General features: G+C 49.9%; 1 protein-coding gene across 7 annotated transcripts in view; it reads left to right on the top strand.

Moving 5' to 3' along the window:
• Positions 1-15520, top strand: part of suco (SUN domain containing ossification factor) — a 41884-nt gene that overhangs the window by 22130 nt on the left and 4234 nt on the right. For 6 of the 7 annotated variants that reach the window (XM_081718120.1, XM_027026001.3, XM_027025999.3 and 3 more), the window contains 16 exons: positions 3472-3577; positions 5080-5207; positions 6007-6074; positions 6542-6649; positions 6793-6898; positions 7714-7734; positions 7989-8044; positions 9121-9212; positions 9478-9543; positions 10371-10454; positions 11510-11600; positions 12037-13230; positions 13974-14061; positions 14211-14315; positions 14433-14581; positions 15176-15267. In XM_081718120.1, the coding sequence (XP_081574246.1) occupies positions 3472-3577; positions 5080-5207; positions 6007-6074; positions 6542-6649; positions 6793-6898; positions 7714-7734; positions 7989-8044; positions 9121-9212; positions 9478-9543; positions 10371-10454; positions 11510-11600; positions 12037-13230; positions 13974-14061; positions 14211-14315; positions 14433-14581; positions 15176-15267 (2554 nt within the window). The remainder of the gene's footprint in view (positions 1-3471; positions 3578-5079; positions 5208-6006; positions 6075-6541; positions 6650-6792; positions 6899-7713; positions 7735-7988; positions 8045-9120; positions 9213-9477; positions 9544-10370; positions 10455-11509; positions 11601-12036; positions 13231-13973; positions 14062-14210; positions 14316-14432; positions 14582-15175; positions 15268-15520) is intronic. The other variant, XM_027026000.3, reaches the window with a different exon arrangement.

Here is a 15520-nt window from a genome sequence, read left to right as displayed (position 1 = left end):
GTGTATGCACAGACGTGCGTGCGTGTGTGTATGCACAGACGTGCGTGCGCGCGCAGACGTGCGTGCGTGTGTGTGCGCGCAGACGTGCGTGCGTGTGTGTGTGCGCGCAGACGTGCGTGCGTGTGTGCGCGCAGACGTGCGTGCGTGTGCGCAGACGTGCGTGCGCGCAGACGTGTGTGTGTGTGCACAGACGTGTGTGTATGCACAGACGTGTGTGTGTGTGCACAGACGTGTGTGTGTGTGCACAGACGTGTGTGTGTGTGTGTGTGCACAGACGTGTGTGTGTGTGTGTGTGTGTGCACAGACGTGTGTGTGTGTGTGTGTGTGTGCACAGACGTGTGTGTGTGTGTGTGTGCACAGACGTGTGTGTGTGTGTGTGTGTGCACAGACGTGTGTGTGTGTGTGTGTGCGCACAGACGTGTGTGTGCGCACAGACGTGTGTGTGCGCACAGACGTGTGTGTGTGTGTGTGTGTGTGCACAGACGTGTGTGTGTGTGCGCAGACGTGCGTGCGCGCGCACACTTGCGTGTGTATGCACAGACGTGCGTGTGCGTGTGCGCGTGCACAGACGTGCGTGTGCGCGTGCACAGACGTGCGTGTGCGCGCGCAGACGTGCATGTGTGTGCGTACGCAGACGTGCGTGTGTGCGTACGCAGACGTGCGTGTGTGTATGCACGTGCGTGCGTGTGTGTATGCACAGACGTGCGTGCGTGTGTGTATGCACAGACGTGCGTGCGTGTGTATGCACAGACGTGCGTGCGTGTGTATGCACAGACGTGCGTGTGTGTGCACAGACGTGCATGTGTGTGCACAGACGTGCGTGCGTGCGTGTATGCACAGACGTGTGTGCGTGTGTGTAGGCACAGGCGTGCGTGTGTGTGCGCGCAGACGTGCGTGCGTGTGTGTGCGCGCAGGCGTGCGTGTGTGTGCGCGCAGACGTGCGTGTGTGTGCGCAGACGTGCGTGCGTGTGCGCAGACGTGCGTGCGCGCAGACGTGTGTGTGTGTGTGTGCACAGACGTGTGTGTCTGTGCACAGACGTGTGTGTGTGTGTGTGTGTGTGCACAGACGTGTGTGTGTGCACAGACGTGTGTGTGTGCACAGACGTGTGTGTGTGCACAGACGTGTGTGTGTGTGCACAGACGTGTGTGTGTGTGTGCACAGACGTGTGTGTGTGTGTGTGTGTGCACAGACGTGTGTGTGTGTGCACAGACGTGTGTGTGTGTGCACAGACGTGTGTGTGTGTGTGCGCACAGAAGTGTGTGTGTGTGTGTGTGTGTGCACAGACGTGTGTGTGTGTGTGTGTGTGTGTGCACAGACGTGTGTGTGTGTGTGTGTGCACAGACGTGTGTGTGTGTGTGTGCACAGACGTGTGTGTGTGTGTGTGTGCGCACAGACGTGTGTGTGCGCACAGACGTGTGTGTGCGCACAGACGTGTGTGTGTGTGTGTGTGTGCACAGACGTGTGTGTGTGTGCGCAGACGTGCGTGCGCGCGCACACTTGCGTGTGTATGCACAGACGTGCGTGTGCGTGTGCGCGTGCACAGACGTGCGTGTGCGCGTGCACAGACGTGCGTGTGCGCGCGCAGACGTGCATGTGTGTGCGTACGCAGACGTGCGTGTGTGCGTACGCAGACGTGCGTGTGTGTATGCACGTGCGTGCGTGTGTGTATGCACAGACGTGCGTGCGTGTGTGTATGCACAGACGTGCGTGCGTGTGTATGCACAGACGTGCGTGCGTGTGTATGCACAGACGTGCGTGTGTGTGCACAGACGTGCATGTGTGTGCACAGACGTGCGTGCGTGCGTGTATGCACAGACGTGTGTGCGTGTGTGTAGGCACAGGCGTGCGTGTGTGTGCGCGCAGACGTGCGTGCGTGTGTGTGCGCGCAGGCGTGCGTGTGTGTGCGCGCAGACGTGCGTGTGTGTGCGCAGACGTGCGTGCGTGTGCGCAGACGTGCGTGCGCGCAGACGTGTGTGTGTGTGTGCACAGACGTGTGTGTCTGTGCACAGACGTGTGTGTGTGTGTGTGTGTGTGCACAGACGTGTGTGTGTGCACAGACGTGTGTGTGTGCACAGACGTGTGTGTGTGTGCACAGACGTGTGTGTGTGTGTGCACAGACGTGTGTGTGTGTGTGTGTGTGCACAGACGTGTGTGTGTGTGCACAGACGTGTGTGTGTGTGCACAGACGTGTGTGTGTGTGCACAGACGTGTGTGTGTGTGTGCGCACAGAAGTGTGTGTGCGCACAGACGTGTGTGTGTGTGCGCAGACGTGTGTGTGTGCGCAGACGTGTGTGTGCGCGCAGACGTGTGTGTGCGCGCAGACGTGTGTGTGCGCAGACGTGTGTGTGTGCGCAGACGTGTGTGTGTGCGCAGACGTGTGTGTGCGCAGACGTGTGTGTGCGCAGACGTGTGTGCGCGCAGACGTGTGTGTGTGTGCGCGCAGACGTGTGTGTGTGTGTGTGCGTGTGTGTGTGTGCACAGATGTGTGTGTGTGTGTGTGTGCACAGACGTGTGTGTGTGCACAGACGTGTGTGTGTGTGCACAGACGTGTGTGTGTGTGTGTGTGCGCACAGACGTGTGTGTGCGCACAGACGTGTGTGTGCGCAGACGTGTGTGTGTGTGCGCGCAGACGTGTGTGTGTGCGCGCGCAGACGTGTGTGTGTGTGTGTGTGTGTGTGTGTGTGTATACACAGATGTGCATGCACGTGTGTGTGTGTATACACACACAGACGTGCATGCACATGATAATGGGCATATCAAGCACTCAGTGTATTAGGGAAAGGGAATGATAGAATTTAAAACATCAGACTATCATGTGCCTTCCTGATGGGGAACGTTTTTGGCAAGTATTAGCCCCAGAATTTCCTGGTGAGATTTTGCTGTATATCACTGGGCAGATGTCCATGCTTCTAGCCTCCCTTCTCTTGGCCTCTCTTCCTTGTACTTCATTGTACACAAAGTGAAAAGGTTGGTCTCAGTTTTCTACAGGTGATGCCACACTGCTGGAGGACACGCGTGCACACACACACACACACACACACACACACACACACACACACACACACACACTGTAATGGCTGTGGTAGGTATGCGTACCTGCTTCTCTGCCACAGTCATTGAGAGTGGAATGCAGTTTGTTAACATGGTGTCCTATCCTCAACAGCACAGCATCATTAATTAATTAACCAGAGATGGACAACTTCGAAATTATAATAAAAGTGTGAAGTATAAATGTGTTTAGATGCTTCACATCTCGAAACAAGTGTACATGCATTGCAATAGCATCAGAAAATCTCCCGGATAAAAGCCATGCATCCAGTGCACTTCCTTTGTGAGTGTGTATGTGAGTCTAATATGATTTAAGAGTTGCTTGTCTCCAGCTTGGAAGCCATGAGCACTCTTCCTCCCGGCACGTCTGTCCTCCTGGACAATGAGTGTCTCTTAAGTGACCTGTGCCGTCCTGTTTGTAGGCAGCTGACTCTGAAGCAGGGACGGACCCCCCTGTCCCCAGCAAAGAGGACATCCCCACCTTTGACGAGTGGAAGAAGAAAGTGATGGAGGTGGAGGAGAAGAAAAGTGGGAACACTTCACCAGAACATGCACACGCGCGCGCACACACACAAGCACATATGCACACAGTACTGGATGCCAGTCCAGTGAACATTCATGTCTATGTGAAGTTCTGAGTGAGTTCTTTAGTACACTTGAGTGCTCATTCGTGTGCTTCCCTTTCTACAACCACATAGCTGTGCTGATGCTCATTAACCATCAGGGTTAAAATGTAATATCCACAGTGGACCAGTGTCAGTGACCCAGTACAAAACATGCTTCATGGTAATGGTAGTTCTGTATGGGATGTGGTAATACATGGCATTTTCTCCCTACTAACGTGGCGTGCAGAGGTTGTTGTCCTGCATCTCCCAATGCTTCTGGTGGTTTGCTTTGCAAGTCTACTACATCGTACTTGTACTAGTACTACTGCTATATTTCAGGTATATTACAGGTATATTTTACACACAACCTCGTCATCCGTCTTGAGCTGTAGGGATCTATGGTTGATTGCACATGTTAACATGCCCCCATGAGATCACTGATATGTGTAGCCTATTTTTCTTTTACTATACTTTTTTATATTGCTTAAAAAACTGTTGTTGGTTAATAGTTAAACGGTTAATTTGTGCATAGTCTGTCTCTGTGCCTGTCTGTCTATTTTCTGTTTTCTTTATTGAAACACCAATGCTTCTCTTGGTCTTCGGCAGTCTCTCCATCACTCTTCCTAACCCTCGTCTTTGACAGTCATATATATGAGAGACGGCTGGCTTGTCATGAAGGACTAGCCTGATCCACTAACACACAAGGCTTCTCTGGAGGCCTGTTTACCAGCACTGTTTATGTAGTTATGAGGTATACAGTGTACACTGACTAATACTGTAATGGGTTTGCAAACAGATATTGATGATGGATGATCCATTAGTTCAGGTTGGTGCATCACACATTACAAACATGAATCCCAGTTTTGTGTAATTTATTAGAAAACAAATAAATAAAAACTTGCCTTGCTTTGTATCAAAAATGATTGGGATCATGTCACAGTCAGGTCAAGGTATTTAATTATTCTTTTCTGTTCACCTTTAGTTAGGTTATTGTGTCACGGAACAGGACATCTGAACAGAATAAGAAATGGAAAGACACCCCCCCTCCCCCAGATCTGTTAAGGGAACTGTTGTTACTCTAGTTCAGCTGAGACAGCCACAGGACACGGAGGCCTGAGTGCTAGACGGCTGGTGGGAACTCTGTAGTAAATGTGGTCACACATTAACCACTGACTAACTTCTCAGAGCTCTCCCTTCACTAAAAGCTTTTGTTCGTTGTGTCTGCAAACACAGTTAAGTGAAATCCCACATTTATGGGATACACTTACCTGCACACACAGAAATTGCTACATACAGGTATAGGTATTTCGGAAAGGATGTCTGCATACGTGTGTACATACTGAGCCATTCAAGAATAAATCACAATAAGATCAAATAAGGCACCCAAAGAGATTTTAACCATGAGTGGAATTCTTCTTGTTCCAGGTCAGTCTCTGCACTCCTCGTCCAACGGCAGCCCCCAGCCAGGCAAGAAGATTCAGAAGAACTTTAAGAATAACTACGCATCAGTGGAGTGTGGGGCCAAAATCCTCGCAGCCAATAATGAAGCCAAGGTAGAGAGCAGGGTAGAGAGTCTAAGGTCCAGCACAGTGCAGGGTAGAGGAGCTAGGGTCTAGGGCCAGCAGAGGGCAGGGTAGAGGAGCTAGGGTCTAGGGCCAGCAGAGGGCAGGGTAGAGGAGCTAGGGTCTAGGGCCAGCAGAGGGCAGGGTAGAGGAGCTAGGGTCTAGGGCCAGCAGAGGGCAGGGTAGAGGGGCTAGGGTCTAGGGCCAGCAGAGGGCAGGGTAGTGGAGCTAGGGTCTAGGGCCAGCAGAGGGCAGGGTAGAGGGGCTAGGGTCTAGGGCCAGCAGAGGGCAGGGTAGAGGAGCTAGGGTCTAGGGCCAGCAGAGGGCAGGGTAGAGGGGCTAGGGTCTAGGGCCAGCACAGTGCAGGGTAGAGGAGCTAGGGTCTAGGGCCAGCAGAGGGCAGGGTAGAGGAGCTAGGGTCTAGGGCCAGCACAGTGCAGGGTAGAGGAGCTAGGGTCTAGGGCCAGCAGAGGGCAGGGTAGAGGAGCTAGGGTCTAGGGCCAGCAGAGGGCAGGGTAGAGGAGCTAGGGTCTAGGGCCAGCAGAGGGCAGGGTAGAGGAGCTAGGGTCTAGGGCCAGCAGAGGGCAGGGTAGAGGGGCTCGGGTCTAATCCAGACATGCTCTGAGGGGGAGGAAAAGGGGGCATGGGAGAAGATAGTCAGAATACCAATGAGACAATGACACAGTCCAGGCATATAAAGGCATTGTTACAATTTAGTTATGTGCACATTTAAATGTGTGTCAGTGGAATTGTCTAACTGCGTGTATGTGCGCGATTTCTTCATCTTCAGAGCACTCCTGCCATTCTAATGGAGAATATGGATCTGTACATGTTGAACCCCTGCAGTAATAAGATCTGGTAAGTCCCTCCAGCTAGGCTGAGCACTACCTCTGCTCACAGTGAACTGGACTACTGAAGCCCAGCAGAAAATGAGCATGTGAGATTCATGTATTAATCTTTCTGTGAAATGTTGGGGGGGGGGGGGTTATTCTGTATCCAGAGCTTCCCTATGTCCTTCACCTGTTTTTCTCTCAACACGTGCACCTGTATAAACATGCACATGCAAACACTCTCACGTAGTCTTCTTGCAAGCTGGCCCAGCTGCTGAGCTACACACAGTACGCACCTGCACATGTGTGACAGTGCAGCCAATGATATTTATATCACCAGATGGGGTCAATGGGAACTTGCAGCACGTGTATTCTGGGCATATAAATTAGGTGTGAAAAGTGACCTTGTAAAGCTGTTTTGTCATCTTATGCCCCTCACCCCCACCTCATAATCCCACCCACCTCCAAACCCTCCCCATGCATTTGTGCTTTCAGGTTCGTCATTGAGCTCTGTGAGCCAATCCAGGTGAAGCAGCTTGACATTGCGAACTTTGAACTCTTCTCCTCCACACCAAAAGACTTTCTGGTGTCCATAAGTGACAGGTATGAGAACAGCAATCTGCAACTGTATTATGTCTTTCTTTTTTTTCTTTTTTTTTTCCCATTCGCTTTCTCACCTGTTTCTCTCTCACTCTTACACACACTCGCTCGCTCTCTCTCTCTCTCTCTCTCTCCCCCACTGTCAGGTACCCAACCAGCAAATGGATCAAGCTAGGCACATTCCATGCGCGGGACGAGCGCACAGTGCAGAGCTTCCCTCTGGACGAGCAGCTCTATGCCAAATACGTCAAGGTAAAGTTCATAGGCCCAAACGTGAGGCTGCCTCCACTACCTAGGTGCTCCCCTACGAGGATGGCGGGACGCTGCGCTGGCCCGTGGTGTCTTGTTCCTCCTGCTTGGCCTCTGTGCCCCTCGTTTGAGAGGGTCTGGCGTGTTTCCGTTACCTAGCTGTGCTCCTGGCCGCCATGTTCTTCTGCTGCTTTTCCATGTGCCCGAGTAGCAGTAGAGGGCACAGAAGGTGGCTGTGGTCAGGGACAAGCTATTGTCTAGCTGTCCCTAAGGACATGGCTACGGAGTGTGTGTGTGTTTGTGTGAGAGTTAAAAGGACCCTGTTTATTGTGGATGGTAATTTGACAAGCATCTGAGTCACACTGACTTGTCTGCGGCTGTAGTTGGCAGTGCATGACATCATCGTGGTCCTCTTGTTTCACTTGTTCCTCTTGTTGTGTTCTGTGCTTTCTCTTTTGTTCTGGAAGTTTGTCATACTTAAGTGTGACTCATTTTATTAAATCATTATTTGTTTGTGTGTGTGCATGTGAGCATGTCAATTATGAAAAAGTGAAACCCAATTTATTATGCTGGGGAGTGTTCTCTGTGGGCTTGTGCCTTCATAATCTGCTTTGCTACTTAATGCAGTGGGGGTCTCTCTCTCTCTCTCTCTCTCTCTCTCTCTCTCTCTCTGCTTAGTCTTTCAAGTCTTAAACACAGGTATGTTTGAGCTTAGGTCTGACCTGAAGTCTCTTTGTTTACTGATTTATTTATTTATTTTTTTATTTTCCTCTCTCTCTCTTTCTCTCTCCCCTTCTCTGGTCTTTGTCTTGCCTCAGATGTTCATCAAGTACATGAAGGTTAGCATTCTCCTCTCTCGGCCATTTTAAATATACACCAGTGTGAGCCTTTGGTGGTAGGACCCAAGTCCCAATACGCTTGATGCCGTCACGTTTTCACACGCGTGCGCACAATTGCTTCCACACATTCTGTTTCCTCTCACTGCTCTGTACAAACGCGTCACTCTGGCTGTGCTTGGCTGGGATGAGGAGGTGGACGTCCTGCAGTCCCTCTGTGTTAATGCTCTGGCCCCTCTCTCTCTCCCTCTCTGTAGGTTGAGCTGCTCTCTCATTTCGGATCCGAACATTTCTGCCCCCTCAGCCTCATCAGGTGATTAGGCAGACTTTTTTTTTTCTTTGGTTGTTGGGCCTGTTTCAAGTATGTCTTTTTATGTTTTTTAGGTTGAGCGGATTGGTAGTAACTACATACAAAATACAGTAGTATCTCAGTTGGGGAGGGCACACATTTTGTTTGAGATCTTCTGAGCAGGGAAGTGTATGTGTGGCTGTTACTGCTGCACAGTGTCAAGCCCCATACCCAGTGGTTTCATGGCATTACAGTTATCTTGGTGGTCCTATTTGTGGTCCTTAGTCTAGTCCAAAAACATTTGTTAAGTAGTGTTCTTGGATAATCTTTTAGACACAGTATGTAAGTGAGAGCTGAGGAATCTATGAATAGGCCTTCATAGTGAAGGGTGATTTTCCCCTTTGGGGGTTTATTAGAGGTGGTGTTAGGCTTGAGTTCATTTTTGGCTGTGGGAGTTGGTCTGTTCGCCTTGGCAGAACAGGTAATGTGGGTTAGAGGCCAGTGCAGTGGCCAAGCCTGAGGCAAAGCAACAGCAACACACTCGCACTCACACTATAAAGCAGTTCTTTTATGTACTGTTGGAGGGTGGCTATGGAAAACAGGAAGACCAGCTCTCCTCTAATGACATGCATGAGCCTCAGACCTGTAGCTTCTGAGTCACTTCTGATCTGCTTTGGAAACATGAATTCAGTTCCTGAGCATTTTCAGGTCTGTGTTCAAACAGCTTTATTCTTGTCCTAAAAATCTGAGCTGCTTTTTTTTTTTTTTTGTTTGATACCACATTCATCAGAGGTCTCTCCAGCCTCCCCAGGTGAATAAACGTCCCTCTTACATAAACTCCTTAAAAAAGGCAAAATCTTGAAATGTGGCATTTTGGATGAAGGATTTTCTGATATAAAGGCTGTGAGACCCTATAGGTGAGTTGCAAGAAATGTAGCGATCGATCTTTCAGCTAAAGGAAATCTTGAACATAAATGCGCGTGCCCCTGCTTGTAGTGGTGCCAGCTGCTTTGGTGAGATATTGTATGGGACTAAGCATCTGTAATGCATGGATCCCTGCCACTCCCTCTTGATCCATCTCCTCTCTCGTGCTCTCTCAGGGTGTTTGGTACCAGTATGGTGGAGGAGTATGATGAGATCGCAGACTCCCAGTACCCCTCAGAGAGGGTCGAGTACCTGGATGAGGACTACGGTATGATGACCTCCCCTTTGTCTTTGTGTCTTTCAGCAGTGTGTGTGTGTGTGTGTGTGTGTGTGTGTGTGTGTGTGTGTGTGTGTGTGCGCATGCATGTGCGCGCGCCATTTGGTTCGCTAAATAGGATGCTACTTCCGTATTCCCTAAACCACAGGCAGCGTACATCTAACTGGATTTGTTACACATATTACACATCTTGCATATTACAGCAGTAGCGGCCATACTGAAGCTGTTCTCTTAACTCCAGACCTCCATTTCACAGATTACCCCCGGGGCTACCTTCCCACCGAGGACAAGCCATCGAAGAACCTCCTGGGCTCTGCCACAAGTGCGTACCTCCTGTGTTCCCTCTGCCTGGTGGATTCCACCTTCTCAGAATGCACCTGTTGGGTACTGGCCAGCTTTGGGGACAGAGTGATGACCGGGTGTCTCTAGTACACCTAAAGATGTCGGGTCCCTGTAACAGGCTGGTGGTGTTGGTATCTTGAAGGCCATCATGTGGGAATAAGAATCATTGTTGAGGGTTTTTTGATTTCTCATATCTTCAGGTTCAGTCTAGAGACAGTGGCTGATGACTCTTTCCTGCTTTTGGACTGTGAGCTGAATTGGTTCATGGTAGTGCTTTCAACGGGAACTATATGAGCTGGAAGGCAAGACGTTGGATGAGTTTGTTCAAGTATACACCCAGTTTAGTGGAAATTTATAAACCACTAAGATGTGTTGTGCTCCAAGTTAGCACTCTAGAAATGTAGTCCTTGTCCAGCTGCCTGGCATTCTGGCCTTGTTGCTTCAATGGTTTTGCATTGCACAGTGACTGCCTGTTCCAAAATGATGCAAGAAATATGCACAACACTGTATACACACACACACACACACACACACACACACACACACACTGCATGTGCTGCTGTGGGGGGACTGAACTCTTATTGCCTTATGTTGTTTAGCTCTGCTTAACAGGGGCCCCCATGTCAAAGTTAATGAGCAGTGGTCTGAAAAATTATGCACAACAAAGGGGTGTTCGCCATCAGATCTTCCTGTGGCTGCCCACCTACATGGCCATATCTACAGCGCGTGTGTGTGTGTGTGTTCGTTCAGTATGGTTTTTGTAGGCCAGTGTTTTTAATCACAGCTGTGCTTCTTCCTTCTTTGCAGATGCCATCCTCACTATGGTCAACAACATTGCTGCAAATGTCCTGGGTGGAAAACCAGAGCTTGAGGATGGAGCACAGATGAATGGTACAATATAATGGTTTTCTCCTCAAACCCCCACTGATTTCCCCCTGCAAATAGCCCAACCGGCCTGGGTAACCCTGCAAACACAGTCCAAACAACCCGAATGACCCTCCAAGCGCAGATTCAAGAATCAGAGTGCCAGGACAGACACAGTGCTAATGGCCACCATTTATTACAGCTTTACCGCTGTCTTTTCATTTCAGCCAAACTGAAGAGTAAAAAAAAAAAAAAAATTGATATACTGCATGGAACAATGAGTAGTGTTTTACTGTATGATCAGTATGTGAGAAGTAGGCGCAATGTTTGCTCAGGCAATAGTCAAAGGCAAAGCTGCTTCTCTCACTGAGCAAATAAGCCTTGAGCCAGGAGTGATCAGGAGGGACTTGGCTTGGTGTTTCACTCAGCCAAACCACATTGTGGCGTGTATTTTACTGACTTGTGGGTTTAGGTCTTTACCATTAGTTTTCCTCATTTATATTTACATTTATGGCATTTGGCAGACAAAAGTGCTTTGTCATCTACTCATAGAATGCATGCTATATGGTAGGGTTAGGGTCAGAGATGCTGTTGAACTGGAGTCCTGCCAACAACCAGGAAGTTTATTCCTCTGTTTTTGACACCTTAAGCAGTTTTGGCTAGTAGGTGTGTAAACTTTGAGTGCTGGTGGTCCATCGGCTTATTCTGGTGTTGTCCTGCTGTTTCCGATTAAGAAGTGCTGTTGCCCGTTTTCATGCTGTCCTGTTCTGGGGGTGCTTCCCTGCTGTCTCTGCTTTTTTTCAACATGTGTTCAGTCTTGATTGATGGGGTCGATGAACAATAAGCCTCTTTGTTTGTGTGTGGGTGTGAGAAAGGGGGTCTGTGCTGAAGCCACACGCTCAGCAGTGGGCCGTGACTTTGATGTGTGTACTTTCTCTCGCACTCTGCGTCCCGTTTCCACTTACTGCTCAGTGTGAGTCTAAATGTCCCTGTACATGGTGTCTTCGTGGCATCTTCATGGTTGGTCTGGGTTCCACTTTTACTCTCTCAGTATATTAGTGAGTTTGTTTGGTCTCTTGCAGGGAATATGTCTTCAGGGACAGAAAATGGCACAGGTCTATCGACAGAGACCATATTCACACCAACACCCACCCCCACAGAGCAGCAAGCAATGTGCGTATATATATACACACACACACACACACACACACACACACACACACACACACACACACACACATGAGTGAGTGTGAGTGTGTGTGTGTGTGTCATTTAATCATTTAATGCTGCCAAATCCTTGCTCAATACTCAGCCACAGGTATAATGCTTTCCGGCTCAAACTAGTCAGTGTTTGTTCACATAGCGAGCCAACAGTTCAGCTCCATGTCTAAAAATAAGTGAAATAAAGTCTGCAATGTCCTGCCTCTTTTTTTAAACTTACACATAACACAGCCATGTTTAATATGTAATAGAAATGTAGTTTATTTTTATACAAACCTGTAAGTCCTCTAGTGAAGTGAGTGCACAGCAGTTTTTTTTTGCTTCCAGTTGTCATGCTTGTTCATCCGATCCCGCGCCCAGAGTGCTCATGTTCTTCCTGCTTTCCCAGTATGCACACTTCAGAGCTGGATCCCACTCTTGTAAAACCCGATCCAGAAGTCCCCATTTCCGAGTCCCCGTCAGCGCCGGCCCCCGAGGAGAACCGCGTTGTTATCCTCATTGAGGAAGAGGAGGAGCCAGCCACGCCCACGGTGACACTGTTGGAGGGAGATGACGAAGAGGATAGGAGGAGGGAGGAGGCATGGAAGAGAGAGCATGGAGTCTATTGTGGCCACCTGTCTACCCTGTCATGTCTGGCCAGCCTTCACGAGCACCTCCACCTCTACTGCTCGGCCGCCCTCGCCCTGCAGAGAGACCGCCAGAGCCACGGCCACACATGCACCCGCCTGCAAACGCCACTACACAGACCCTACCCTGTGCCCACCCCCACCCAGACGCCCTCCCCACCCTCCGAGAACCTTCCAGAAGAGGAGGAACCGGCACAACCGCAGGATGAGGGGCTCAGCCCTACCGACTTGACCCCTGCACCTGCACGACCCGTGGAGTCTGGGGCGGAGCCTGTCCCTGACACCGTCGTCCTGGAGCCCAGCCACACCTCTCCTCTTCCACCTCCCAGCTTCTCCGACATCTCTACACCCACTCCTGTTGTAGACATTCCAGAAACCCTCCCTACGGGCGAGCCCCAGAATGGCCAGGCCCCGTACCTGGAACACGTCCATGAGATGGCCACTACTCCCCACGGCAGCATCAGTGACTGCCTCAGCCCCACCCCCACCGCCTCCGTCCTTGTTCCTACCTCCGAGCTTCCAGAACCTGAGACGAACCCCCCAATGTCTGAGCCTCCCGCACCCACCATAGAACAGCCACTGCAGCCTCTTCCCACGCACACCCAGCCCACCGACATCCCACCCCCAACCGAGCTCCCTATGCCCAGCCCCGAGGCTTCAGAACCTGACCGAGCTACAGGGCCGGAGGACCTTCAGCAGATGGTTGACTCGTCCCAGGAGGAGCCGGTGGAGGACCTACTGCTCAGCGTGGCGGCCGGTCAGGGCGGACAGCAGCGCGCCGCTACCGACTTCTATGCTGAGCTACAGAACGCGTCCGAGCCGAGCCATGGCAATGGTAACCAGGTGCACGGCTCCAACCAGAAGGAGTCTGTCTTCATGAGGCTAAACAACAGGATCAAAGCCCTGGAGATGAACATGTCTCTCAGCAGCAGATACCTGGAGGAGCTTAGCCAGAGGTCAGGCTCCATTTTTTTCTTCTCTCTCTCTCTCTCTCTCACTTCACACACACACACACACACACACACACACACACACACACACACACGTGTTTCATTCATGACATAATTTTCAATGCACAGTATGTCTTGCGTCAGAGACAAGCTGGGTCATGGGTACTCATTTTAGGGTTTTGTTTGTGCTGCTATGATAGAATTTATAAGTCACAGATACAAAGCAGTATGATTTCTCTCAGTAATATACAGTTGGTTTGTTGGACAGCCAGCTAGGGAAAGGATTGAGACACAGTGACTTCACCAGTCTTCAGCCTAATAAGAAAAATTAAAACTGAAAATTAACTTGTAAGTAATTTAATGTAGTTTTTCTGATTAATTTCTTCCTGTGGATCCGAATTTTCCTTCATAGCAGCCGTTGCTATGTCAGACTATTCTGAATACAGCAGCACCACTTTCACCTAAATAACATCCAATCAACAGTGGCCCTGAGGTCAGAAACTGACCAATGATGAACGGGATGGAGGTTGACTAATAAACTGCATGGCAACAGATGGAACAGAGTCTGTAAATTATAAAATGTACCTACAAGATGTGTGACACTGATAGTGATTTTCTAATAAAGAAGCTGGTGATCGCATGCACACACACTTGTTTATTTAATGATATTTCCTACTTATTTGAAGTGTGATTGGCTGGTTTGTGCTCTTGTGTGGTGTTATTGATTGGTCTCATTTGCTGTCACTCAGGTACCGAAAACAAATGGAAGAGATGCAGAGAGCCTTTAATAAGACCATCATTAAACTGCAGAACACTTCCAGGATTGCAGAAGAGCAGGTGATTAGCATCAGATACATGTTAAACTGAAATGGCATCCATAGATTTGAACTGTAGTGTTTTGCAGGCTGATGTGCTTGTGTTTGCTGTCAGGCTCATGTTGAATTGCTCTTTGATATGGTTTGATATGGTTGTGTGCGCTCTTACAGGATCAGAAGCAGACTGAGTCCATCCAGATGTTACAGAGCCAGCTTGAGAACATCACCAAGCTCATGCTTAACCTGTCTGCTACTGTGAGCCAGTTACAGAAAGAGGTACACACACACGCGTGCGCGCGCACACGGACACGCACGGACACGCACACACGGACACGGACACGCAGATGCTGCTGTTAAAGTGCATCTTTGCGCACGTGTGTGTGTGCGTCACAGGTGTCAGACAGGCAGAGTTATCTGGTGGTGTCTCTGCTGCTCTGTCTGCTGCTGGGTCTAGTTCTGTGCGTGCAGTGCTGTCGTGGCTCCCCAAGTCACAGCCAGAGCACAGCTGTCCCTGTGAGCAACCACTACCCCAGCCCAAAGAGGTAAGGCAACAACGCACACACACACACACACACACACACACACACACACACATACATACACACACAACCACTACCCCAGCCCAAAGAGGTAAGGCAACAACGCGCGCACACACACAAACACACACACACAACCACTACCCCAGCCCAAAGAGGTAAGGCAACAACGCGCGCACACACACACACACACACACACAACCACTACCCCAGCCCAAAGAGGTAAGGCAACAACGCACACACACACACACACACACACACACACACACACACACATACATACACACACAACCACTACCCCAGCCCAAAGAGGTAAGGCAACAACGCACACACACACACACAGACACAACCACTACCCCAGTCCCAATAGGTACAGCCACATGCAAAAATCCACACTCCCACAGACTATTGAACTGTTGAAATGGAGCTATTACCCACCTTCCCCTGCAGCTATGAATGGCCCCATCCTTTCTGTTTCTTTGTTGCTGTTTCTTACTTAATATCCCCTCTGTCTCTCACTCATTCACACACACACACTTTCCCATCTCTCTTTCTCTGTCCCTCTGTCTCCCTCTCGCTCCTTTCTTTCTTCCCACTCAGATGTTTCTCATCGTATGATGACACAAGGCTGAAGCGCAGAGTTTCGTGTCCTCTCGTTCACGCCACATCTTTTCAGCTGCCTACATCAGAAGGTAAGAGTCTCACATGAGACAAGACTCTTCTATATTCTCTCTCTTTCTTAATTTTTTTTTTTTTTACACATCTCACACTCACAGCAGCCAGTTCCTCCTGGCTTACTCTTCTCCAGTCAGCCAAGCTGTGCTCCCCTGTTTCTCAAGCCTGCGGTGCTGTGCTGCAGTCTGACAACATGCCCTCATGCTAAATGTGTACTACACGTCGTGTGCTGCGCGGGGGAGACGTCTGCTGGTCTCCTAATGTGAGGAG

This window comes from Electrophorus electricus, chromosome 7 (assembly GCF_041902795.1).
Source record: "Electrophorus electricus isolate QZ-2024a chromosome 7, ASM4190279v1, whole genome shotgun sequence".
In the NCBI taxonomy this organism is placed as follows: domain Eukaryota; kingdom Metazoa; phylum Chordata; class Actinopteri; order Gymnotiformes; family Gymnotidae; genus Electrophorus; species Electrophorus electricus.
This window is presented reverse-complemented; position numbering and strand designations above follow the sequence as displayed.